This window comes from Chelonoidis abingdonii, chromosome 2 (assembly GCF_003597395.2).
Source record: "Chelonoidis abingdonii isolate Lonesome George chromosome 2, CheloAbing_2.0, whole genome shotgun sequence".
In the NCBI taxonomy this organism is placed as follows: Eukaryota; Metazoa; Chordata; order Testudines; family Testudinidae; genus Chelonoidis; species Chelonoidis abingdonii.
Window position 1 is genome coordinate 34,454,163 of NC_133770.1, and position 25,655 is coordinate 34,479,817.

General features: G+C 40.9%; 1 protein-coding gene across 2 annotated transcripts in view; it reads right to left on the reverse strand.

Annotated features, from left to right (window-relative positions):
* WAC (WW domain containing adaptor with coiled-coil) overlaps positions 1-25,655 on the reverse strand; it is a 137,191-nt gene that overhangs the window by 51,783 nt on the left and 59,753 nt on the right. For both annotated transcript variants that reach the window (XM_075062264.1, XM_032764146.2), the window contains exons 7-8: positions 24,332-24,640; positions 1,545-1,784 (exon numbers count right to left, since the gene is read on the reverse strand). In XM_075062264.1, the coding sequence (XP_074918365.1) occupies positions 1,545-1,784; positions 24,332-24,640 (549 nt within the window). The remainder of the gene's footprint in view (positions 1-1,544; positions 1,785-24,331; positions 24,641-25,655) is intronic.

Below are 25,655 nucleotides of genomic sequence, written 5' to 3' on the forward strand. Positions count from 1 at the left end.
CTGGAGTTCGGATTGCGGACCAGAGCGGTCATTTGGTGCACTGTGGATACCTCTAGGAGGCCATAATTTCGATTTCCGTCCACACGACCCTAATCGAGTGTCACTTTTCAATTTTAGCCGCTCCTCCTCTCGTCGAGAGGAGTTCCGAAATCGAGTTTAAGAGCCGTTTAACTCGATATTACGACACTCGTATGTGAACGGGACAGCGGTTTAAATCGCATATCGGCCATTTAAACCGATTAAAGTCGCAGTGTGACCTGGCCTAGTCTGACCTCACTGCACAAAGCAGCCACAGAATCCTTACCTATCCACTTCTAATAACAAACACTCTTACCCTATGGTCTGGTTACTGGACAGTCTTCAAATTGTGGTATCGAAGACCTCAAGCTGCCCGGAGAACCCACCGCAGTGACCCATGCCCCCGGCTGTGCATAGGAAGGATGAAAAAACCTCCCGGGGTGTCCGTCGGCCAATCTGCCCAGAGGAATTCGCGTCGTTGTACCCCAAATATGGCAGATCAGCTTAACCCTGACGCATGGTGGCAGACTCACCAGCCAGCATCAGGAAAGAATTCTCTGCAGTAACTCAGATCCCGATCCCATCTAACATCCACACGACACGCGGGCGATTGCTTACCTGGCTAATAATCAAAGATCAATTGCCAGAATAAGCTACCCATCATACATCCCCCATAAACTTATCAAGCTTAGTTGAGCCAGATATGTCTTTTGCCACCCACTCACCCCTTGAGGCTGTTCAAGAATTCACTCCCCAATTGGTTTAGAAACCTTCGTTAATTTCAAATCTAAACGTTCCAGTGTCAGTTTATACCATGTTTTCTTGTCCAATTGGTAACTAGCTTAAATAATTCTCTCCCTCCCTAATATTAATACCTCTGATATATTTATAAGAGCAGGCATATCCCTCAACCTTCTTTTGGTTTTAGGCTAAAAATCAAGCCTTTGCGAGTTCTCCTTTCATAAGACAGGTCTCATCTTCAGATCATCCTAGTACCCGTCTCTGAACCTGTTCCATCGTGAATCATCTCTTAAACATGGGACACTCAGACTGCACACAGTATTATGAGGTTCACCCAGTGCTTGATATAGACGTACAATACCTCCTTATCTTACTGAAAATACACTCGCTGATGCACTCCTAAAAACCCGCATTAGCTTTTTTATAACAGCCATATCAATTGGCGGCTACGCTCATAGTCATCCTGTGATCAACCAATACTCCAAGGTCCTTCTCCTCCTCTGTTGCTTCCAACTGATGTGTCCCCAATTTATAACTAAGATTCTTATTATTAATCCCTAAATGCATTACCTTGCACTTTTCACTATTAAATTTCATCTTATTACTATTACTCCAGTTTACAAGGTCATCCAGATCTTCCTGTATGATATCCCGGTCCTTCTCTGTGTTAGCAATACCTCCCAGCTTTGGGTCATCTATTATGGTTTTATATTCTGTTATACATTGGATTTGCATAAATAAAAGTTACAAAGTAAGATTACATTAAATTTTTGTACAATTCTTACCTTCATTTATTTTGGATATATCTACACTAGAATTATTAAGCTGCAGGGTGGCTTGAAGAGCAGGCAGCAGCTGTCGAAGGAGATTTGGGTCCTGCAGTAATGGAGGGATTGGTGATTGTGGGACAGGTGAGACAGGGACTGTGGAAGTAGCAGGTGCAGAAGTTGGATTCAGTCCAGAAGCAGAAGATGTTGAAGGAGTTGTGCAAGAATGGGATACAGACTTGTCCACGGATGCAGACTCTGAAAAGAAGACAAACATTAATTTAGTTTTTCCTTCCCAATAAAGTGCATTATTACAGTTCCTCACTAGTACCCTACTCTCACTAAATATGAAGGATTCGCTTCTTTCTTATTGTCTCACACAAGGATTATTAAACACAGAAGTGTGTGTCCGGGAAACTGAAAGGCCTTATGACATACTGTTATTGGGACTTATTTTACTGCAGCTTAGTATAAAAAAGAAATAGAAATTTTATTTTCAGAACCTGCAATGTTTTAGGTAAAACACAGCAAAATATCTTACCATGAGTTCCATTATTACAATGGCTTCCAATTTCTTACTGGAAGGAATCATAATGAAAGTTGCCAGTGATATGACTGAGGCACACTGAGCATACTTTTCATGAAGCAAGATTTTTACCTTTACTACTATGAAACTTCATTTTCTTGCTAAAAAATTTAATTTCATTATGCACTTAATCCAGTTTATTGCAGGTCTGCCCTTGACTGCTATACATTTTCTTTTTAGAAAGTATAGGTCTATTATACAAACACTCCTAAGAACTCCATAGATTTGACCAAAAGATGGGACGACGTGTCAAATTTTGGGTTACAAATCAAGACCTTCGCTACAGACCAGAATACAAGTAGCTAAAAAACAAACATAGAATTTGCCAAATGGGATACGAACAAGAGTTTATATAGTGTGGTATCCTGTCTCTGACAGCGAGCAGTACCACATGTATCACTGTCAGAACAGTGGTAGGCAACCTGCGGCATGCAAGCTGATTTTCAGTGGCACTCACACTGCCTAGGTCCTGGCCACTGGGGGGGGAGGGAGGTGGCTCGGCATTTTAATTTTAAATGAAGATTCTTAAACATTTTAAAAACCTTATTTACTTTACATATAACAATAGTTTAGTTATATATTATAGAAAGACACCTTCTAAAAATGTTAAAACGCATTACTGGCACGCAAAACCTTAAATTAAAGTGAATAAATGAAAACTTAGCATACCACTTCTGAAAGGCTGCCGATCCCTGCTACAGAATGATGTGCCAACAGAGAAAGTTTCTTCTCTGTTTCTGTTTAGAGTTTGGCTTATGTCCTGAAGCATCATCAGGACTTGCATCCTTTATATTTTTCATTTAATTTAACCCAAGTGTCAGTGCTTATTATCTATATAGATGTCTACTCCTTTTTGGAATCCTACTAAACTCGAACTCAAAATTAAATTCTGTGGCAATGAGTTCCACAGAATATGCAGGTTAAAAAAAGTGCTTTCTTTAACCAATCTTGGTTTCATTTTACATTAATATCCCCTAATTCTTGTATTTTGAGAAGAAGTGACGAAGAGCACTCCCATTTATTATTGCTAAGCCATGAATTATTTTCTAGACCTCTATAACCTTTTTTTTTCTTTAGGAAAAGAGCAGTCCATCCAGTTAATCTTAGTTCAGCAAGAACTGACTTTAGTTACTCAATCGATTAATGAGCAATGTTAACAGGATTCAGAATAAGGAAGTCCCATCTAGCTCATCTTGGAACAAATGGTTGTAACATGACACGTGGAAAACAGGGAAATGAACCTCCTCATCACTGTCCTTTATCTTTGCCACTAAAGAAAACTATGTTACAGTTACTAAAGTTGTGTGATCTATATAGCATGAGAGGTACTTTTCACAATGTCATTGCCCAGGAGAGTTTGCTAAGTATTTTCACATGCAACAAATGGATCTTAAAAGCAGAGCATAGATGGAGAAGGAAAGAGCGGTCATAGGATTATTATACAACCACCTAATAACAGGTGCACAGCAGAGCTCATCATTTATTATCCCTTCCTCATTTAAACAGCAAGTCCTTATTAAAAAGTTTTGCTCATAAAAATACTATGCATAAAACGTTAGTATTCAAAGTAAACAGCACGTTAAAATAATTTGCAAGAGAGGCACATTGTGTGCAAAATAAGAACCCAACTAATGTACCTTTACAAAAATGTTAAGTTATGACTAAAACCTCAAAAATATCATACAAACAAGTAGCATTTGAAGTTACTTGTAACAGACAAAGCAAGGAAGTGTGTACGGTTATATACATAAACTACCTACTGTTCTGAGAGCTTTACAAAAAATAGATAATGATAGTTAAAGGGAAAAGAACAATAAATTCAACTGCCAGGACCAGTTTCAAGTAATGTTTAGATTTTTAAGTGTCATTTTAGTTGTTTGCTCTTAAAACAACCCACAGTTCAACACTATTCAATGCAAACATACAAAGATACTGAACTTTACAGTAAACCTGTAAAGATATTTTGGTTTATTTGAACTCATTTGGATAAACATGTCAATAGAACTACAAAAAGCAACAGAGTCTGTGGCACCTTATAGACTAACAGACGTACTGGAGTATAAGCTTATGTGGGTACCACCAAAGCTTATGCTCCAATACGGCTGTTAGTCAAGTACTGGCTCCACTGACATCCATTTTTGACTGAAGGACCTAATAGGGTTGTATGAATTATTGTAGCTCTGTTATCAGAGGCGTAGCCATGTTAGTTTGGATCTGTAAAAAGCAACAAAGAGTCCTGTGGCACCTTATAGACTAACAACTCTTGACTCTGTTCTAAAAATAGTACAGATTATAAAAATTTTATATATGTATAAGCTATACTTAAAAGCTAAACAACTCATTTTAAATATCAAACAAATAAAGAAAAATAAGTACTCAAAATTACACTTTTAGAATTAAATATTGCTTTAATTAACGTGCATTACTGCTGCTGCATCATATCTTCTCTGAACATAAGAACAGCCATCACGGATCAGCAAATGTTTCATCTAGCACAGTATACTGTATTGCAGTAGGGGCCGACGCCAGGTGCTTCAAATGGAATAAACAGAAATCCATCGAGTGATCCATCCCATCGTCCATTCCCAGCTTCTGGAAGTCAGAAGCTAGAAACACCCAGAGCATTGGGTTGCATCCCTGACCATCTTGGCTAATAGTCACTGATGAAGCTATCTTCCATGAACTTATCTAATTCTTTTTTGAACCAAGTTGTACTTTTCCCCTTCACAACATCCCCTGGCAACAAGTTCAACAGGCTTACTGTACACTATGTGAAGTACTTCCTTTTATTTGTTTTAAACATGCTGCCTATTAATATCACTGGGTGAATCCTGGTTCTTGTGTTATTTATTCCTTCACATCCTTATTAACTTTTTCTACCTCACTCATGATTTAATAGATCTCTATCTCCCCTCTTTAGTCGTCTCTTTTCCAAGCTGAACAATCCCATTTTTTAATCTCTCCTCATACAGAACCTGTTCCATACTTCTAATCATTTTTTGTTACCCTTCTCTGTATCTTTTCTAATGCTAATACATCTTTTGAGATGGGGTGACCAGAACTACATGCAGTACTCAAGGTGTAGGTGTACCATGGATTTATGTACTGGCATTATGACACTGTCTATCTTATTATCTATCCCTTTGCTAACGTTCCTAACATTGTTAGCTTTTTTGACTGGGATTGCTCATTGAGCATATGTTTTCAGAGACCTATTAAAACTCCATGATCTCTTCCTTAAGTGGTAATAGTTAATTTAGATCCCATCATTTTGTATGGATAGTTAGGATCAGGTTTTCCAATATGCATTACTTTTCAAGACTGAATCTCATTTGCCATTTTGTTGTCCAGTCACCCAGTTTTGAGAGATCCCTTTTACTGCCGGGGGAATTCTGAGTGCAGAATACTGAGACGCGTGCAGAAAACATGTCCCTCTGTAGATTTCTTTTGCTTCCCTGCAGAAAAGTGACAGGGAAGCAAAGGGAAGCTGGGGGTGAGGGTGTAGTTTGAGGGACACTGCCCCCCTGAGAGGCAAGGTGTTGGGGGGAGGGTACACGGGGTCACCTGCCACTACCCCCTCCTCACTTCTGCGAGCACAGAGCTCTCTAGCTGAAAGACGGTACCGCATGACTCCGCAGACTTTGCAGCTGGATGCCACCTCCTAGGTCCTAGTGCCAATTCTACTCCCTTTCTGTGTGCTGGAAGCCATCCTGTTTTCTGTACAACAGTGAGTGCTCGTCATGGGGCAGGGCAAGGGGGGAGCTTAGGAAGAGAGGCAGTGGGGAAGGAAGGAGGTGGGGCAGGGGAATTGGGGGCATGAGGGGCAAGAGCCCAGCATGTGGCACCCCCTCAGCAGCAGCTCCCCCATTAAGCAAGTCGATCAACCCCTCACCCTAATGAGCCCCACCTTCCCTGCACCTGGACTACCCTGATGAGCCTCCAAGACACCCACCCCACTGATCTCCAATTGCACCCGGACTACCACTCCAATCAGCCCCACTCTCCTGCACCCACAACCCTCCACTGCGCCCCCACATCCAGACCCCTGGGCTCTAACCACCTTCACCTGGGCCCCCCTGCAGAGGTCGACTGCCCCTGAACCTGAAACCCTCTAACACCCTGTCCATCCAGATCTTCCACGGAGCCGCCTACACCCAGATTGCCTCACACAGAACTCTTAACCCACATCTGGATCCCCACACACTTAAACCCTCTACACTTGGATCCTGCTCGACTGAGCCTGCTTGCCTACACCTCGTGTGCCTGGCACAGAGGGCCCATGCATGTTTCAGGGGCAGGCCCAGACCCTTGCGCTGTGTGAGGGTCTGGTGCAGCCCTGCAGGGTTATCTCCAACCTTCATGCAGTGAGTAGCCTGTGTTCCCCATTGCCTATTTGGAGACAATTAAACTTTGTGGAATTTTAAAATACTGTGCACAGAAATTTCATTTTTTTGGTACAGAACTACCTCAAGAGTAATCCTTTGTAACTCTTCCCAGTCAGCTTTGGACTTAACTATCCTGAGTAATTTTGTATGGTTTGCAAATTTTTCCACCTCACTATTTACTCATTTTACCAGATGATTTATGAATGTGTTGAACTGCACTGGTCCCAGCATAGATTTGTGAGGGACCCTGCCATTTCTCTCTCTCCACCAAGAAAACTAAACATTTATTCCTACCTTTTGTTTCCTATCTTTTAAATACACCTTTACATCAATATAACGCTGTCCTCGGGAGCCAAAAAAATCTTACCACGTTATAGGTGAAACCATGTTATATCTAATTTGATTTGATCTGCCACAGCACACAGGCCCGCCCCCCAGAGCACTGCTTTACCACGTTATATCTGAATTCATGTTATATCGGGTGGTGTTATAACAGGGTAGAGGTATAATTACTAACCCATGAGAGAACCCTTCCTTCTTACCCCATCACTGCCTACTTTGCTTAAGAGCCTTTGGTGAGGGGTCTAGGCAAAGGCTTCTGAAAGTCCAAGTACACTATATTCACAGGATCACCCATGTACACATGATTGTTGAACCCCCTCAGAGAATTCTAATGGATTGGTGAGGCATGATTTCCCTGTACAGCAACCATGTTCACTAATCCCCAACCACTGTTAATCTGTGTGTCCGATAATTCTGTTCTTTACTATAGTTTCAACCAAGTTGCCTGGTACTGAAGTTAGGCTTCCTGGCCTTCAACTGCCAGGATTGCCTCCGGAGTCTTTTTAATAATTGGTGTCCCATTAGCTATCCTCCAGTCATCTGGAACAGAAGCTGATTTAAATACCACTTAGTAATTGTGCCATTTTATATTTCAGTTCCTTCAGAACTCTTGGGTGAATACCATCAGGTCCTGGTGACACGTAACTGTTTACATTTGTCAATCTGTTCCAAAACCACCTCTAATGACCTCAATCTGAGACAGTTCCTCAAATTTGTCACCTAAAAAGAATGGCTCGGGCAAGGGAATCTCCCATATATCCTCTGCAGAAAAGACTGACGCAAAGTATTAATTTAGCTTCCCCACAATGGCCTTATCTTTCTGGAGTACTCTTTTAGCACCTCTATCTGTCCAGTGGCCTGAGTCATTGTTTGGCAGGTTTCCTGCTTCTAGTATACTTAAAACTCTTGCTGTTCATTTGTGTCTCTTTTGCTAGTTGCTCTTCAAATTCTTTTTTTGGACTGCCTAATTATACTTTTACACTTGACTTGCCAGAGATTACCTTCCTTTCTATTCTCCTTAGTATGATTTCACTTCCAATTTTTAAAGAATGTCTTTTTGCCTCTAACCTCTTCTTTTACTTTGTTGTTTAGCCATGGTGGCATTTTTTGGTCCTGTGTTTTTTAATCTAAGGTATACATTTAATTTGAACCTCTATTATGATTTTTTTAAAACATTTCTATGCAGCTTATAGACATTTCACTTCTGCAACTGTATCTTTTGATTTCTATTTAACTAGCTTCCTCATTTTTGCATAGTTCCACTTTCTGAACTTTTCCAGTGATAAACGTTTGGCACTGTCCACTAGTACTAGAGCTGCTGACAAACTTGTTTGTCTTAGTGATTGGCTGAGTAGGACTGAATGGACTTGTAGGCTCTGAAGTTTTACATTGTTTCGTTTTTGAGTGTAGTTATGTAACAAAAAAAATCTAAATTTGTAAGTTGCATCTTCACAATAAAGAGATTGCATTACCATACTTGTATGAGGTGAACTGAAAAAATATTATTTCTTTTGTTTATAATTTTTAGTGTAAATATTTGTAATAAAAAAACACTGATTTCAGTTACAACACAGAATACAATATATATGAAAACGTAGAAAAAATCCAAAAGATGTAATAAACAATATAATACCAATTGAAATGTAACAGTGGAATTAAAACTATGATTAACTGCAATTTTTTTTTAATTGCAATTAATTTTTGAGTTAATCACGGGAGTTAACAGTGATTAATTGACAGCCCTACAAAAGAGTTTAAATGCTTTCATCAGGCTATTCTCCTCCATCAGAGTTTACAGTCTGAAGTCAATGGAACTCGTGCTCCTAAGTCACTATGGTACTTCTGAAACTCCCACCTGTAGGCCCCTAAATATGGGCTTGAGAGATTAACTTTAGATTTTTTTTTAATGCCAGCCATTCTATAAAAATTCATATTAACTTTGCTAATGTATTGAAAGTAAATAATTTTCCACTGTTAATACTGAAACAGTTCTACTTTGAAGTGACAGATTTCATACCACTTATGAGAAAAAGTAATTAACAATTTTAGCCCCCGATTCAGCAGGACTGCTTAACTTTAAGTACATGAGAAGTTCCATGTCAATGTGAATAGCAGTATGAATAAAGTTATGTATCTACTTAACTATTTTGCCTCCCAGCCTTACTTTGTAATATTTAATCTTTTGCTCACAGCAGGTTTTATTTCCTTTATTAAAAAGCGATACTCTATTGTAGTAACATTTTAAAAACAGCATCTATAAATTAAAATTTGGTGCACTAATCTAAAGTTCCAATAGCACAAGTTTGTCTTACAAAACCTCAGCCTGCTTTAAATATGACTTTTTTTGCATTTAAATTAATCTACCCTGTTATTTGAGAGCTTTTACATTTATTACTTTAAACTTTTTCTCCCTCTCTGGGCCCAAATTGGATTCATAACTAAAGCACATGATTTCAAAAAGTAGATAAAGCCAACAAATACTTCCAACAAAACAAACCCTCTGAAATCTTTCCAAAATAGTATATTACATTTATAAGATACATGATGGCATAATATAGTATAAAAACTTAGCATGCATTCTTTTCAGATTATATGCATAACTCATCTGCCTTTTCACCACTCATGGAGTTACACAACCACACCAAATTCTTCATGATAAACACTTATTCCATACTATCATCATGTATTTCCTGTTTTTACGTATAATTTAAAAAAACATTATTCACTTTTTAAGATCTCTTTTTTGACTTACTGCTTATTGTGAAGTGACTGGACTACTCTGGTCTCGCCAGTAGAGGGGAGTATGCTTTACAATATTTAAATAAAATTATATACATGTACATAGAGCACAAAGAACCATAATTTCCCCTTATTCTTCAGCACATGCTTTGCTTAGCACTGGCAATATCACAGTTAAGACCCACAACTTGCTTATGAATGTAAAGACTTTGATTTAACTAGAAGGCTTTTGGTAAAATTTCCTAGAATGTGAAATACTTAAAATATTGCCCTAAGATTACATCATTAATGTCTCCTGCAAGGGAATGTTGAGTTCTCCATCTCTCAGCAAGAACATATTTGTAGAAAAACTTGAGGCAGTCAAGTGACATGGATTCCATACGAAGCAGTTATCCGAGAAGTTAAAAATGCTTTTGCAGTAAGATTAGCCGTCTGATTGCATCAGGTAATCAAAAAATGCACTGCATTTAGCAGCCCATATTCTAATGTTCCTAATTATTTTCAATATTCATCCAACAGCAGAAACTAGGATTCCCCGATAAAATTTCTGTGTGATTAATTACTAGTTCCCTAGCCATTTGCTAGGATTCAATTGGGTGTTTAGAACTATATAAAATCCTTTGAATTTGCTACAGCAGCATGAGAACAGAGTTGAAGTTATCCAATTTTGGGTTGAACTGAACATGTCTCGAAGTGATAAGTCCTTGGGTCGCTGTTAACTTAATGTTATCTTTAAATTAAATTAAATTAAAATTAAATTAATGGAGATATACCTATCTTCTAGAACTGGAAGGGACCCCGAAGGGTCATCTTCAGAAACAATGCTATCTAGAGGAGTGATGCAAAAACATGGCTTTTTGTAAAGTGAACTACCCACATGTACGTCAAGTTTTAACTCTTAGATACAGGGCTTGGCTACTCTTGCAAGCTGCAGCGCTGGTGAGGAGGTTACAAAGCTGCAATTTACTCGGTGTCCACACTTACAAAGCTCAGCCAGCGCTGCAACTCCCTGGCTGCAGTGCTGGCTGTACTCCTGGTCTGCTACGGGTGTAGCGAATCCAGCGCTGGTGATGCAGCGCTGCTCATCAGGTGTGGACACTCACCAGCGCTTGTTACTAGCCTCCAGGGTATTAAGAGGTATCCCAGAATTCCTTTTTACAACAAACCAGAAGGTACTCCCGTACTGGAAATGAGACACAGCTGCTCTTTGGCTCACGCGAGCGAGCCCAAGCCGAGTTTTGGAATGTTCACAGCTGTTTGCTTGCGGAGACAACAGCACGGCGGGGGGGGGGGGGGGGGGAGAGGGAGTCCGTCCGAGAAGCTGCTTATTCTGGTCTGAACCCTTTTGAGCATTTAAGAGTGATTGAGAGAGGGGTGGATGGGAAATGACAGAATGTGCAAGGACAGGGAGCTCCACAGTGTCTGACCCCCGCCTCCAAAAATCCGCTCTGCTCTGTCTCCCCGACTCCTGTACACACTCCACCCCAACCCCCGTTGTTGGAACTTGCAATGGCAGGGAGCTGTCCACAGTGTCTGCTCCAAAAATCTGCTCTCTGTCTCCCTGACGCTCCCTGTCACACTCCCCCACCCTCCTCTTTTGAAAAGCACATTGCAGCCACTTGAATGCTGAGATAAGCTGCCCATAGCTGCCCACAATGCACCACTCCCAACAGCGCTGCAAATGTTGCAAATGTGGCCACACTGCAGCGCTGGTAGCTGTCAGTGTGGCCACACTGCAGCGCTGTTCCTACACAGCTGTACGACCACAGCTGTACCTCCCAGCGCTGCACATTTCCAAGTGTAGCCATACCCTCAGTCTTTCATTAAGCCACCATCCATGTCCAAACCCAAGACTAAAGAAACAAATGGAAAAGAATGCAAATTTGATCCTGTTAAAGAACAAATTTTCTCTTTAAAAATGTTGACATATTAAAACTATAAGGACAGTCTCAGAAGCCTGGGAGAAGCATTGGTTAAGATGGTGAAATGACTGAGGAGCTTTGCAGATCTCTTTACAGATGATACAAATTTGTGTTCAAGTGAAACACACAAGACTTTTTAACCTTCTTAAGCAAGATTAAAATAAAGTAAGTAGTCCTTTAAGCACAATCCTCATGAAAGTACCTTGTCCCATGGAAAAGCGATCACTTATTGTGAAAATGTAAATTTGAACTAAGAGCAGAATTGCTTTTCCATTATAATCAATTCTATTGAATATATGTAGATGAGTTTTTAACATTAGTAATTCCCCAGATCTGTGAGAGATGTACTGCTAATTTATGCATCAGAACTTTCGTCTCTGATCATGCTCCCATTGAGACATTGGCTTTCCGTAGCCACTTAAATATTTCCTGAATTAGTCAAAGTAAGCACATTAGAGATCACCTTTGTCGGCCACAGAGAGATTTCAGTTTTGTTTTTTTGTTTAAAGACTACTGAAAGACCAAGTACTTTTAGTTGTGATATAGCATGAAATTGTTTTCCTTAGAACAATGTGGAAAAATAAAAAGCTAATGTATCTCCAGAGTCAACAGCCTAGAAAGTTATCAAGTAACTAAAAACAAGATGTCTGTTCCAGTATAACATATATAATAACTCCTCACTTAATGTTGTAGTTATGTTCCTGAAAAATGCGACTTTAAGCAAAACTATGTTAAGTGAATCCAATTTCCCCATAAGAATTAATGTAAATGGGGGTGGGGGTGGGGGGGAGTTCCAGGGATTTTTTTTTTTTGCCAGACAAAAGACTATATATATACACACACATATACACAGACAGTATAAGTTTTAAAGAAACAATTTAATACTGTACATAGCAATGATGATTATGAAGCTTGGCTGAGGATGGAAGAGGGTGGGATATTTCCCAGGGAATGCCCTACTGCTAAATGATGAACTAGCACTCTGCTAAGCCCCCCAAGGGTTAACTCGTTGTTCTTAATGTAGCCTCACAATCTACAAGACAGCACAAATGGAGGGAGGGGAGACAGCATGGCAGACAGACACACCCTGTGTGTGTATATGAGTGAGTGAGTGAGTGAGTGAGAGTGTGTGTGTGTGTGTGTGTGTGTGTGTGTGAGAGAGAGTGTGTGTGTGTGTGTGTGTGTGTGTGTGTGTGTGTGAGAGAGAGAGAGAGAGATGCGCGTTTCCCCTTTAAGTACACTGCCTTGTTAAGTTAATCAGTGAGCTGAGACATGACTGCTGCCAGGAAGCTCCCTCTGTCCTGAGCCCTATTGTGTGCCCCCGCTGCTCTATGGAGATGGGGTAAGTGGGATGCAGGAGCAGGTGGATGGGGGACACTGACATTAGCCCCCTTCTCCCTCCCCTCGCCCCCGCACAGCAAGCAGGAGGCTCCCAGAAGCAGCTCCAAGACAGAGAGTAGGAGCAGCACATGGCAGTGGGGGACAGACAGCTGAACTGCCAGCAACTGATAGCCTGCTGGGGCAGCTGCTGCTGCACAGGGAACTTAGGGGAGCGGGGAGCTGATAGGGGTGCTGCCAGTCCACCCTGGTTCCAAGCCCCCAGCAATGGGCTGCTCTTCCTGCAACCAGTGGACAAAGCAGGCAGCTGCCAAACGACTTATAAGGGAGCACAACACAACTTTAAACGAGCATGTTCCCTAATTGATCAGCAACGTAACAATGTTAACTGGCATGATTTTAAGTGAGGAGTTACTGTAGTTAAACAATGGGAAAGTTACAGGAATTTATTTATATGCAAGCTGTAATATAAGGAAGGAAAGAAGCGAGCAGAGTAAATAAGACCAGCAAAATTAGGAAAAAATAATTTTAATACAGGGAGTTAAATTATGAAGTTTTATGAAGAATTTCTTTAAACAGTACCTAGACCAGACTGCAGCAGAGAATTTCTTTTAGGCTTTAGGGCTTGTTTACACAGCACCACCAAACCGCACTGCAGGGATGTAATTTGTAAAGTACATTAATTGCTCCATGTAGACCCCGCTGGTGTGTTCAAAAAAGGTACCTTATTTGCATTAACAATCCTGTGGGTGCCTTTTTAGAGGGCATCAGCAGGGTCGACATGCATCTGATGAAGTGGGTATTCACCCACAAAAGCTTATGCTCCAATACTTCTGTTAATCTATAAGGTGCCACAGGACTCTGTCGCTTTTTACAGATCCAGACTAACACAGCTACCACTCTGATACATGGTCAGTTAGAATGCAGAACAATAGCATGGCTTACAAATCACTCTCCTCTGAAAAGACACAATAGCTGGAATCTGACTGACCAGTGATAATATCTGTTTGACAATAGTAAAGAGCTCTACGTTAAGTTAGATAGTCTTCTTAGTGACAAGTGTATACATCACAAAATGTATCAGCATAAGAGGCCCCTTGTTGAAAATCTCAAAAACAGGTCTAAGAAGTGAATTGACATGCATACTAACATTTGCACAAGCGATTCCTTTCAAGTTCAGTGATGAAACATTAAGCAACGCATCCTACAGAAGCTTTTCGTCTATTTGTGCAGTGTGTGAACAGAAGACTTCACTGACCAACATCAATAGCATGAGACTGTAAATTCAAACTGCTGTTAATAACTGGTGACCAGTTGTAATTACTATTACTGATTACGAACTGCACACAACACTAGATTGGGCTAGAACATCCTATTATTTTCAGTATCCTGTATTACTGGGGGAATTCTGCACCACTGGATCAATGAAAAATGTTGCAGAAATCCATGTTGTGCATGCAGACTCCCCTCTCGCGGCCCCCTGCACAGAAATGGGCTGCAGAGATGTTGGTCACCACTAGGGGCTGCTTGACCTGGCAGAATCCAGCTCGCAAACAGAAGACAAAGACTGGTGGAGGGAAGCAGAGGGTTCTCAGCAGCTGCAGTTCCTAGCATGCTCTGAAGGGAAGAGAAGGCTGTGTGTAGGAAACGCCACGCAAACCTGAAATCCAAAAATCAGGCCGTTTCTCCCTCTGGATCCCCGGGCTATGGAGGGTAGAGTGAGAGAGTTTCGAGGGTGGGGGTGGGGCAGCTGAGCTCTGGAGGATAGGGGCTGTCAGTGTCTGGGCGCCGGAGGGGGGGACCCGCAGCTTGCCTTTGGGGGTAGGGGCCCATGGTTGAGCTCTGTAGGGAAGAGGTGAGAGTGTCTGGGCCCCTCCCTGGGCTCTGGAGCGGGCAGAGAAATAGGAACTGTGTTGTTGTAGGGGTTTCTTTAACTCTATTTCTAGAGGAATGTGTGTGTGTCTGTCTTGTTACAGACATACTTGCTGACAGGTATTATGAAATAAATTACGAAAATAATTTAAACCGAAGAGATTAGAAAGTGTTATTTTGACAAATAAAAGCTGCAGAATTTTAAAAATATTGTGCGCAGAACTTGATTTTTTCGGTGCAAAATTCCCACAGGAGTTATTCTGTCCTCACATTCCCCCAAACACCTTGTTCATCTCATCCACCTATTACGTCTGGTCTTTGAGAAGAATAAGATCATTGGGGGCAGGGACTCTGATTTAACAAATTGTTATGGGCCTAACACAGTGGGGCTCTGACCTGAGAAGGTCTCCAAGTGCTATCAAAACATAAAAGATTAAACAGCAGCAACAGCTGGAGATACTCCATGCAAGATACCAGGACTACATTTCATAAACAGAGCTGGCCAACTACAATCCTGGTTATTACTGGGATATAGCAGTTGTGCTCTGATTCTCTGAAGTAGTTTATTTTGTTCTTCTTGTGTACAATTACTGAATCAATGATTCCAAGCACTGACAAACTCTTATTTTGACAATAAGACAAGACATGAAAAGTAAACCATCAGTAATAGGCAGATGAGTCTGAAAAAATTTGAAGAATTCTGCAACACCCTCTCTAGTGTAATTTTTCTAACTTTGTGGGAATGAAGTGATAAGAACAGCCCTTCAAAGAGAGACTTAAACTGCAAATATCAACCAAAGATGATGATGCACTGGAACTGTCAGTAGGAATGCAACAGCTAACTGCTCCAGAAAGTAGAAGCTATATCAAATAAGAAAGCTGAGAGCTGGAGAGAAGCCCATCTGCCACTGATCAACTGCTTTAATCTGTATCAACACCAAAACCAGCATAACAATATTCCTCTGACCAACATATTAAGTGGTACAGAAAGACTGAAAACAAACTGCTGCCTATCAATAAAAGCACTGAAAGAGAAGTATCCCATACAGACAGACACACTGTTAGGATTAAAAAAAAAAGTACAGAAGCATTCATTCATGTAACAATTAGAAATGGGAAAATAGGTAATGCAATCTACATATAGAACAGCCAAAAATTAGGAAAAGCAACCCTACACTTTCTCTGAATAAACAGCCATCACAGAGAGCACAAACAGAAGCTGCAGATTCTGACTGTAACACTCAAACCAAAGAACAGAGGTCAAATAGGTGTTCAGGAACTCTCCACTACTGCAAGTTTTTAATGACAGGAGACATACAAAGGATCAGTGAACAGAGCACAAGTCTAAGGCTAGCAAAGCAAAGCAATCTCAAACTATTTTCAGATTCCAGAAGAGTAAATAAAAAAATGACTGATCTGGAAGTTTGATAAAATTAAATCCAGTATTTTACATTTATATGATGCATTTAATCCCAAAGCATTTTACAAACTGCGTGTGTGTATATATTTGTGAAGTGCTTTAGGGTTAAAGGCATCATATAAATGTAAAATACTGGATTTAGTTTTACATACAACAATTATTGATTGATATATACATCACTAATAATAAGCACCCACCTCTGGGACATGAGTAAAGGCAAACAAATCACCGAACATTAATAGGATTGCGGAAGGCTACTCCCAACCCCACCCCACCCCCCCTTTTTTTTTTAAACCACAGTAGGTAATTGTATGCATCTTTGACCTTGTATGTATCTTTGGCCAAAAAGGTCCATGGAACTAATGTCCAAAGAAAACAGACAGCAATATTGTGTGGGTCTTCTGAATGAGCCTTTACACACAAACTGCATGGAATTTTGTTTATATACCTGAGAAATATTAATGGTTGAGTTAATTTAGCTATAATTCAATCTTGTGGCGCGCGTTTCAAGACTGTTTCAATCAATAAGCTATCACCTCTCTTCCCCTACTCTATAAATAGCTAGTTATGAACTTTAATACTTTCTTCAGCGCAATTTTGGTCTGTTTTCTGTTAAATCCGGGAAGAGTAATTTTTGCTCACGATATAGTCTCATAGGAAAAATAAGGTTAGATTATCACAAAGTTAGTTAGAATTATGACTAGTAATATTGGATTTACTTGCTAGCATTCAGTCTAAATTTCATGAGTTGAATGCCCTTTGATTGGGGAACTGAATATGATGCTATTCATAGAGCTGGAGAGAGCTAGTAGAAGTGTGCAAAGAAAGGAATATCCTCAACTTTTTATATCAGGATACATCTACCACCACACAGAGGTCAAAAACATGTCAAACTTTAGTAACAAGATGAACTATTTTTTTTAATCTTAGTTCTAGAGATGGAGCACAGAAATTTAAGATAGAATTGGAAATATAGACTACAGGCAGAATGATCAGTGAGAATGTTTTGCACAGTCTGAGTTTGCAAAAAGGTACAAGCAGGTGTTTAAGAAACATTTAGATGCTAAAATTGAAGTGGGTGGAAGTAACCTTGTACAGTTTTTGCTCACAGAGAACACTGCACACAAAAACTCTGTATACACACCAGTGCATCTTGTTTAGTAGAGGTGCTGATTTCCTCTTTAGTATCTTTTCCCCTGAAAGCCTTCATTAACATATACATTTGGTTGCCTCTCTATTTTTCACAAGAAGTTTGTTGTTTTTTTTTTTACAGTGAACGTTTCAGTTTTTACATACACCTAAAATTACTAAAAAAGAAATTTAGTGAAAGATTCTCTGTATTTTCAGTTTCTCATTCTGCACATTTGATAACATTTTTGTGTAAAGCTCAACAGTTTTCTTGACTGTCTCAGGCACTAGAAACTGCAATGCTTTATTTAAAAATGCTGTAAAACATCTGTGGAGGTAAGGGAAGGAATGCAACATTTGAGCCCTTCATTTAAAAAAAAACTAAAAACAAACACACAACACACACCTTACAAATAAAAGCCATTAAAAAAGTCTCTCTCAGGGCATACTGTTTAAAGGCTACTCTTTGACTTTGAAAAAAAACTGAAATTAATTATTTCAATACATATACATTGTCAGCATCTCTGTAATTCCTCCAAAATTACTCTCCTGAGTACTACATTCTGAGAATAATCCCTTACCTGGTCTACACTACAGAAGTTAGGTTCACATAAGCTGCCTTGCGTCGACCTAGTTATGCACGTGTCTACACTTAAATTTGTTTCCCATGGATAAGTGCTCCATTACAAACACATTGTAACACCACCTCTTCTGAGCAGTGTTGAGCCAGGGTTGATGTACTGAGGTTCAAACAGAGCAGGTGAAGACACTGTTACTTATGTCATCCCTAACAGTCCTCCAGCTGATGTCTCAATACATGACAATGATTGTTCTGGTGTCAGCTGTGAAATACTCTACACAGGGGTCACAGAAACCAGAAAGCCTCCCTGTCCTTTAAAGCCCCATAAATTTTTCAAATGCTTTTTCCTATTGTCCAGCTTGGCAAGCCCATCTAGCCGTTCTCCACTATTGCGCACAACTGCCCAGCTGACCATGCTGGCTACATGCTCCAGATAAGTTCCAGCTTGGAGTCGATAGGAGATACTGGATATGGGGAGAAGAGGCTGTGTGAGCACAGCTACAGACCAGCTGTAGAAAGGTGAACATCTATAAACAGATAGCACAGCGGATACGGGAGCAAGGATATAACATGGACCAGCGTAAGTGCCTCATGAAAGTGAAGGAACTGCATCAGAAAGCCAGGGAGGTCAATAGTTAATCCAATGCCAAGCTGCAGACCTGCTGCTTTTACAAAGAGCTACATGTCTCACTTGGCAGTGATTTCACCACCACTCCACACATCACCACGGATACCTCCTTCACAGGCCCCTGCCATGAACATAAATGAGGAGGAGGAAGTCCAGCTATGCCATAAACCATGACCTGTCTGAGACTCCATTCCACTCCAGTTCAGCAGTCAAGCCTGAAAGAGCCTGATGCAGGGGAAGGAGACTCAGGCACATGTGTAAGAGGAGATTATTTACCCATCATTGCAGGTTCTTCAAGATATGTGGTCTCTATCTGTAATCCACTGGGAGTTATGCATGCACACCATGCACCTGGAGTTGGAGAATTTTGAAAGTAGTGTCCACTGGGCTGCGCATGGGCCCTTGCTCACCTCATGTTTCCAACCAAGGCAATAGAGGACAGGGCTGAAAGACCACATTTCCAGTTCTTCTTCTACCGTGAATCTGACGGACCCAAAGCAGAGGGGAAGGAAGATGGGAAGTGGAATACACGTAGGGACCACACATCTCAAAGAACCTCCAGTTACAGGTAAGTAACTTTCTCTTCTTTTGTTTGAGTGATTGTCTCTATTGTATTCCGCTGAGGGTGATTAATAAGTAGTGCCTAGGTTGAAGGAAGAGTATGGAAGAGTTGTGCAGAGAACCGCCATGCCAAAGGAGGCATCTGATGCTAAGTCCTGAACTAAGGTGTAGTGTGTTGCTAAGTTGTGCACAGAACTCCATGTGGCTGCTCTACATGTGTCTATGACAGGCACATCCTGAAGGGAGGCTGTGCTGGTAGCCTGAGCTCTAGTGCAGTAAGCCCATCTCTTTCCGGTGGGAAGGAAGGCCTAACAGCTGATAGAGATTGATGCAGCCAGAAATCCTCCTGGAGCTGGCCTGTCCACAGTCTCTTGGCTACTGCAACAAACAGTCTAGGGGACTTCCTGATAGGAGGTTTTGCTGGATGTCAAGGGAATGGAGTTGGTGTTCTTCTGCAGAGGTATGTGGTTTCGGGAAGAAAACAGGTAAGTGACTGGATTAGCTAAAGTGGGATACCACCTTTGGTAGGAATTTAAGGTGTAAACATAAGGAGACCTTATCCTTGTGGAATCCTGTCAACGACAGATCTGCTATCATAGCTCCGAGTTCACAGACTCTTCTTGCCAAAGTAACAGCAACCAGGAAGATGACAAATGGAAAGGAGAGACATGGAGGAAGATGCCAGTGCCTCAAAGGGGGATTTAACTGAAGCTGAGTACCAAATTCAAGTCCCACTGAGGTCTGACTGTTTGGACGGGAGGGAAGGTTCTGAGGCAGCCTTTTCTGAAATCTAGTGGTTAGCAGATGTGTAAAATCAGAGCAACTCTTCACAGGTGGATGGAATGTGCTGACTGCCATCAGGTGGACTGTCAAAGTGCTATGGGCAAGATCCAATCACTTTAGAGATACGTCATCCAGGATTAGGGGAATTTCTGCCACTTCTGGTAGAACCCCTTTATGTTAGCCCAATACAAAAAAATCTCCATGTAATCTGGTAATACTGTCTAGTGCAGTCCTTCCCGCTGTTAGAGAGATGTCTTGTATAGATGAGGAATATGTCCATTCTAGAGTAGATACCTATCCAAGTACTATGCTCTTAGGTGGAGTGGATATGAAGTGGGGTGCCACTGTACTGGGTCAGAAGATCAGGGATGTTCAGGATGGGAATCGGTAGACAGGATGTGTGCAGGAAACAGGGGAACCAGAATCGACTGGGCCAGAAGGGGAGCGGGGACGATAAGAATGACCATCGTCCTATTTTTTCAGATTTTGTGGCACACTCGAGGCAGGAGCAGCAGTGGAGAAAAAACATAGTTGAGCTGGTCTGTCTGACCAAGAGAGTCGGAGAGCATCGCCCCAACCATGATAACCAGTGGCTCCCCAGGAGCAGTATGTGGTGCACTTGCTGTTGGTCTGAGAAGCAAACAGGTCTCTGGTTGAGGTCCGCCATTGTTCGAAGATGTTGTGTAGCACTATTGTGAAGTTCCCCCTCGTGGACGATCGCAAAGTGTCTGTTGAGTGAGTCCACAAGTACATTTTACATCCCTGGAAGATAGGCTGCGGATAGGGTGATCTGATGTTTGATGCATCAGGTCCAGAGGTTCAACATTTCTGTGCACAGAGTGGAGATCTTGCTCTTCCATGTCTCCCTTGTTCGTTGATATAGAAAACAGTGGTGATGTTGTCTGACATGATCAGGATATGATGAGAGCGAGGGAGTTGGAAAAAGAATTTGCAAACCTTTTCATACTGTTCTAAGTTCCATAAGACTGAGGTGCATTCTGGATACTCAAGGTGTCCATGTCCCTTTTATCATATGGTCGTCAATATGGGCTCCACAGCCAACTAAAGACGCATTGGTAATGATAATTTTCTTTGGAGAGAAGGAAAGAAAAGGTACTTCCACACATACGTTTGGGTCCTTCTACCACAGGAGGGATGACAGTACCCTGGCCAGAACGGTCAGCCTGAGGTGCATAGAGTGATGGTTCAATGAGTACATGGACTGGAGCCAAGCCTGAAGGCAGCGAAGGTCATGTAGGTGCACAAAGCCATGTGAACAAGAAACAGGCAAGTCCTGCCTGGTATTTAAGGATTGTTCCTGATGAGACATATGACATTCATCTCCTGAAATTTGTCTGTGGGTAGGTATGCTCGTGCTGTGGTAGAATTTATGGTAGTCCCAATGAAGTCCAATGATTGCATGGGGTTGAGGATTGATTTCTCAATGTTGAGGCTGACGGTGACTCCCAGTGAAACAAGGAGGTTGAGGTTGATGCATGGGCTTCTTAGTGCGATTTGGAAGCCAGGAGCTAGTCGCTGAAGTAGAGAAAAAACAAAGAGACCATAACACCTGACATAAGCTGCTACTACAGAAAATATTTTGGTGAAGACTCTGGTAATGGTAGCTATTCCAAAGTGAAGTACTTAGTATTGGAAATAGTTGGCACCCACTGTAAATCTGAGAAAATGTCTGGGCGGGGTGAACGTCGATATGGAAGCAAACATCCTGCATAACGAGAGCCATGAACATGTCTTTTTCTAGAGATGGAATTGTCGCTGCCAATGTAACCATGCAACACTTGAGTTTGTGAATGAAATGACGGAGGTGGCAGAGGTCAAGGATTGGTCTCCAACTGCCCTCCTTTTTGGGAATCAGGAAGTAAATTGAGTAGAATCCTATTCCTTGATAGTCTATTGGGACATATTCTACTGTTCTTCACTGTAATAAGGAACCAACTTCTTGGATAAGAATATTGTCATGAGAGCTGTCCTGAAAGGGGTGGGGAGGAGGGTTTTGGAGAAGTTAGCATTACAAACTTGATCATATTGCTATGGTGAATGACATTCAGCACCCATTTGTCCATTACTGACTCCAAGCATGGATAAAGCGACCCCCAAAGGGAATGAAGGTCGCAAGGTGTTAGGCTGAGTGGTTGGTGGTTCTCAAGCTTGCATCAAAAACACCACTTGGTCTGAGGCTGGGTTTGAGACAAGGAAGCCTGTGAGATGGAGCCAGGAAACGAGATCTTCGAGTCTTTTGTCATTTATTTGGCAGTTCATAAGGTCTCTGATAAAACTGAGAAGATCTGTACCTTTGGGCGGACAACAGGCAGTAGAACTTCTGTTTCAGGGCAGGAGTGTATGTTCTCAATAAGATGAAGGTAGTCCTGGAGTCTTTCATTTTATGTAAAGACTCATCTATCTTTTGATTGAAAAGATGGGATTTGTCAAAGGTCCTCAGTGAAGTTCTGGACCTGCACAGGAAAACCAGAAGCATGAAGCCAGGACTCCCTACACATCATGATAGGTGTAGCCATCGCTCTGCAGCAGGTATCAACTGAAACTATTTGGACTGGAGAACAGTTCTGGCTAGAAGTTTTCCTTCCTTGATGAAGGCCTAGAAATGGGCACAATCTCATTGTGGCAGGGTACTAGCAAATTCCTCCAACTTAGTGTAATTCAGGAAGTCATACTTAGCCAGGAGAGCTTGATAATTGGCCATCCTGAACTATAAACTGGAGGAAGGTAAGACTTTCCTCCTCAGAAGATCAAGATGCTTCCCTTTCTTTTCTGCAGAAGTAGCTTGGAGGTGTTGCTGTTCAGACAGGCTGCTGTAGAGTTCTGCAGAGAACCAATGAATTTGGATCAGGGTGGGAGAACATGAATTCTGATCCTTTGGTCAGGACGTACTATCATTTCTCTGATCTTTAGGAGTGGCGGTACACATGACAGGGGTATGCCATACCATACATTTCTCGCTGGCTCCAACATGGCATCATTCATTAGGAGAGCTATTCTCACCAATGCCAACATGTGAAGGATATCCAGAAGCGTATACTGCGAGTCTTGAATCTCCTCCAGTGGGATAGTTGTTCCTCAGCAACTCTCCTTAGAAGCCGCTGGAATTGTCTGAAGCCATCTGGTGGAGAGGTAGATGACAATTACATCCTCATCTGGTGAGGAGGATGGGAATCTAGCCAACCCCGGCAGAACCATCGGGACTCCATACAAGATTCTTCCTCCACAACTGGTTCCGCAAACCTGCCTGATGGATCGCTTGGAGGGAAGTGGCAACTCTCATAGATTGGGTGGGCTACAAAGGAGGATGCTGTGCCCAAGGCCCCCAAGATGGCCAGTCAGCCAGATCCACAGGGGATTGTGGGGTTCCCCATGGCATGGGGTAACAGTGGCTCTGAGGAAGATGGAGTAGTTGTTCCCATGGATGTGCAGGTCTCCGTGATGGTGCATAGGAACAATACAAGTAGTTCCGGTGAGCATGCGCAGCTCAGACATAAGGAGTCGAGCATGCGCGCATAAAAGCAATACACTAGGTATGGTGGCTTTATGCAGCAGGAACTTCGTTCCCGAAACAGCCTGTTGTATAGACACAGTCTATGCTGACCTGAAGTATCTCATGGTCACTTGTTCCAAACACCCCTATTCTAATGTTCTCACTCAGTTCCTCCTCCCTATGAAAGTCAATTTAATTATTCAAAACATTCAAAAATCCAATCTGAACAGTGTCAAGCATAACGGGGTCCTTATCTCTGCCTAGTGCCTCTAGATGTTTCAGGAACAAACAGTTAACCTTTAGGCATTTTAAGACTGACAAATTAATATATTATAAAGACAGTTAACAAAATCAGAGAATATCACTCATTTCTTCATGATCAAACTTCTTATATATAGAAGAGCGTAACTGATCAGTTGATTTCCATAAATGTACCAGTCATATTCCCCTGTAGCACTATCAGGAAACTTAAGTAGTTGGTCACTGGAATCCCAACAAGATACTTTTGATAGAAAATACATGGGTCCAAGATGGCTTTGAAACATTAATCCTACAGATACGCTGACAACTGGAATAACTGCAAAGTTCCAAAATAACATAAAAAGGATTTTAGGCACCCTTTTAGTGAAGATCAACTGAAATATAGTTTACAGTATATGCATGCAAATGGCAAACCTGTACGTGTCAATGTTTTTCTGAAAGATCACTCTAATTCAGGTGAGAATTAATTCAGAGAAGTCCTATCCCTGTGTTATAAAGAAGGTCAGACTAGATGATCACAATAGTCTCTTCTGCTTTATCATCTAATTCAAAGTTCTGTCAGATCAGCAGATTATGACAAACATCGTTTAATGTGAAACTGACAATCTGAATCACAAAAATCATGACTGAATCAAGCATAGGAAACAGGAAAAACCATGTTTAAATTCTAGAAATCAGACTTTCTAACCAACAACTCAAATTCAATTAGCAACATTGAGCAGTATTAAAAACCGTTTTACCTGACATACCTTTTCTATCTGTCTTCTGCGAAGGGATGGACGATGTGGGTGTAGGCAGTTTTGATAAAGTAGATGCTCCATTAGCATCAAAAGATTTCTTTGGCTGGTGATCAGATTGTAGAGAAAATGGAGTAGGAGGAACAGTGCTTGGGTTAGCAGTTGGATGAACCACTGGTTTGATGGGATGTTGTACTGGAGTAGAACTACTGTGAGTCTCTGCTCTTGGCAGTCTGTAGTCTCTGTCATTGTGTCTGCTTGTCTGAGACAGAATATTCTGAGGGAGTATACTACTGGCATCACTGGAATGCTTGTCTTCCACTGTTATAGGGTTCACAAAGAATGTTGCAATAAGAAAAAAAAGATGAAGTTAGAAACTTTAACAACACTGCAAGGATTATGACTAATTCAGTAGCATGCTAACGTTTAAAGTTGATTAGGCTTTCATTATTATTATTTTTTTTAAATCTCAACTGCCAACACAATAGCTATTAGCAGCTCAGTACTGGCAAACAAGACAATCTGATTTTACTTACTGACAACATGCACCTTCCCAAACACTATTAGACCTTTGCCCAATTTAGAATTCCAAAAGAAATCTTGTTAAGGACAAACTATTTTGTAGAGAGTTTTCTAGTTTCCAAGGTAATTTTTAAAAAGATTCCATTAACACACCAACCAAAACAAAATATTTGCATATGCTATATTTAATTGGAGAGACTAAATTACAGCAGACCCCTCGGCGCAAAATTTTCATGTTTTATGAATTTCTCTTCTATACGCCACGTTTCCTGTTTGACTTTTTGTTTTTAAATACATACGAATTTTGAATTCTTGTTTTTAAAAGATAAAAAAATGGACTGAAATTCAACTTCAAGCCACTTTTGATTAGCAGGATAAAAAACAGTTTAACATATATGAACTTCCTAATTTGCATGCTGTCACATGTGTGACTTCAATATCTTATATTGGAGCATGATAAGAAGGCACAGAATGCTTCATCCTTCCTGACTGCTAGTTTCTCATCTGTCATGCAACCTTACCACCGGCAATGATACAAATTAGCATGAAATTCAAAAAAGCAAATATTTATTGCAATTAGGTCTGTCAAATGATTTTTTAAAATGATCACAATTAATCTCAGTCTTAATTGTACTGCTATAAATAGAATAGCATTTATTTAAATATTTTTGGATGTTTTTCTACATTTTCAAATATATTGATTTCAATTACAACAGAATACAAAGTGTACAGCGCTCACTTTATATTATTTTTATTACGAATATTTGCACTGTAAAAAAAGCTAAAAATGGTATTTCAATTCATCTCGTACAAG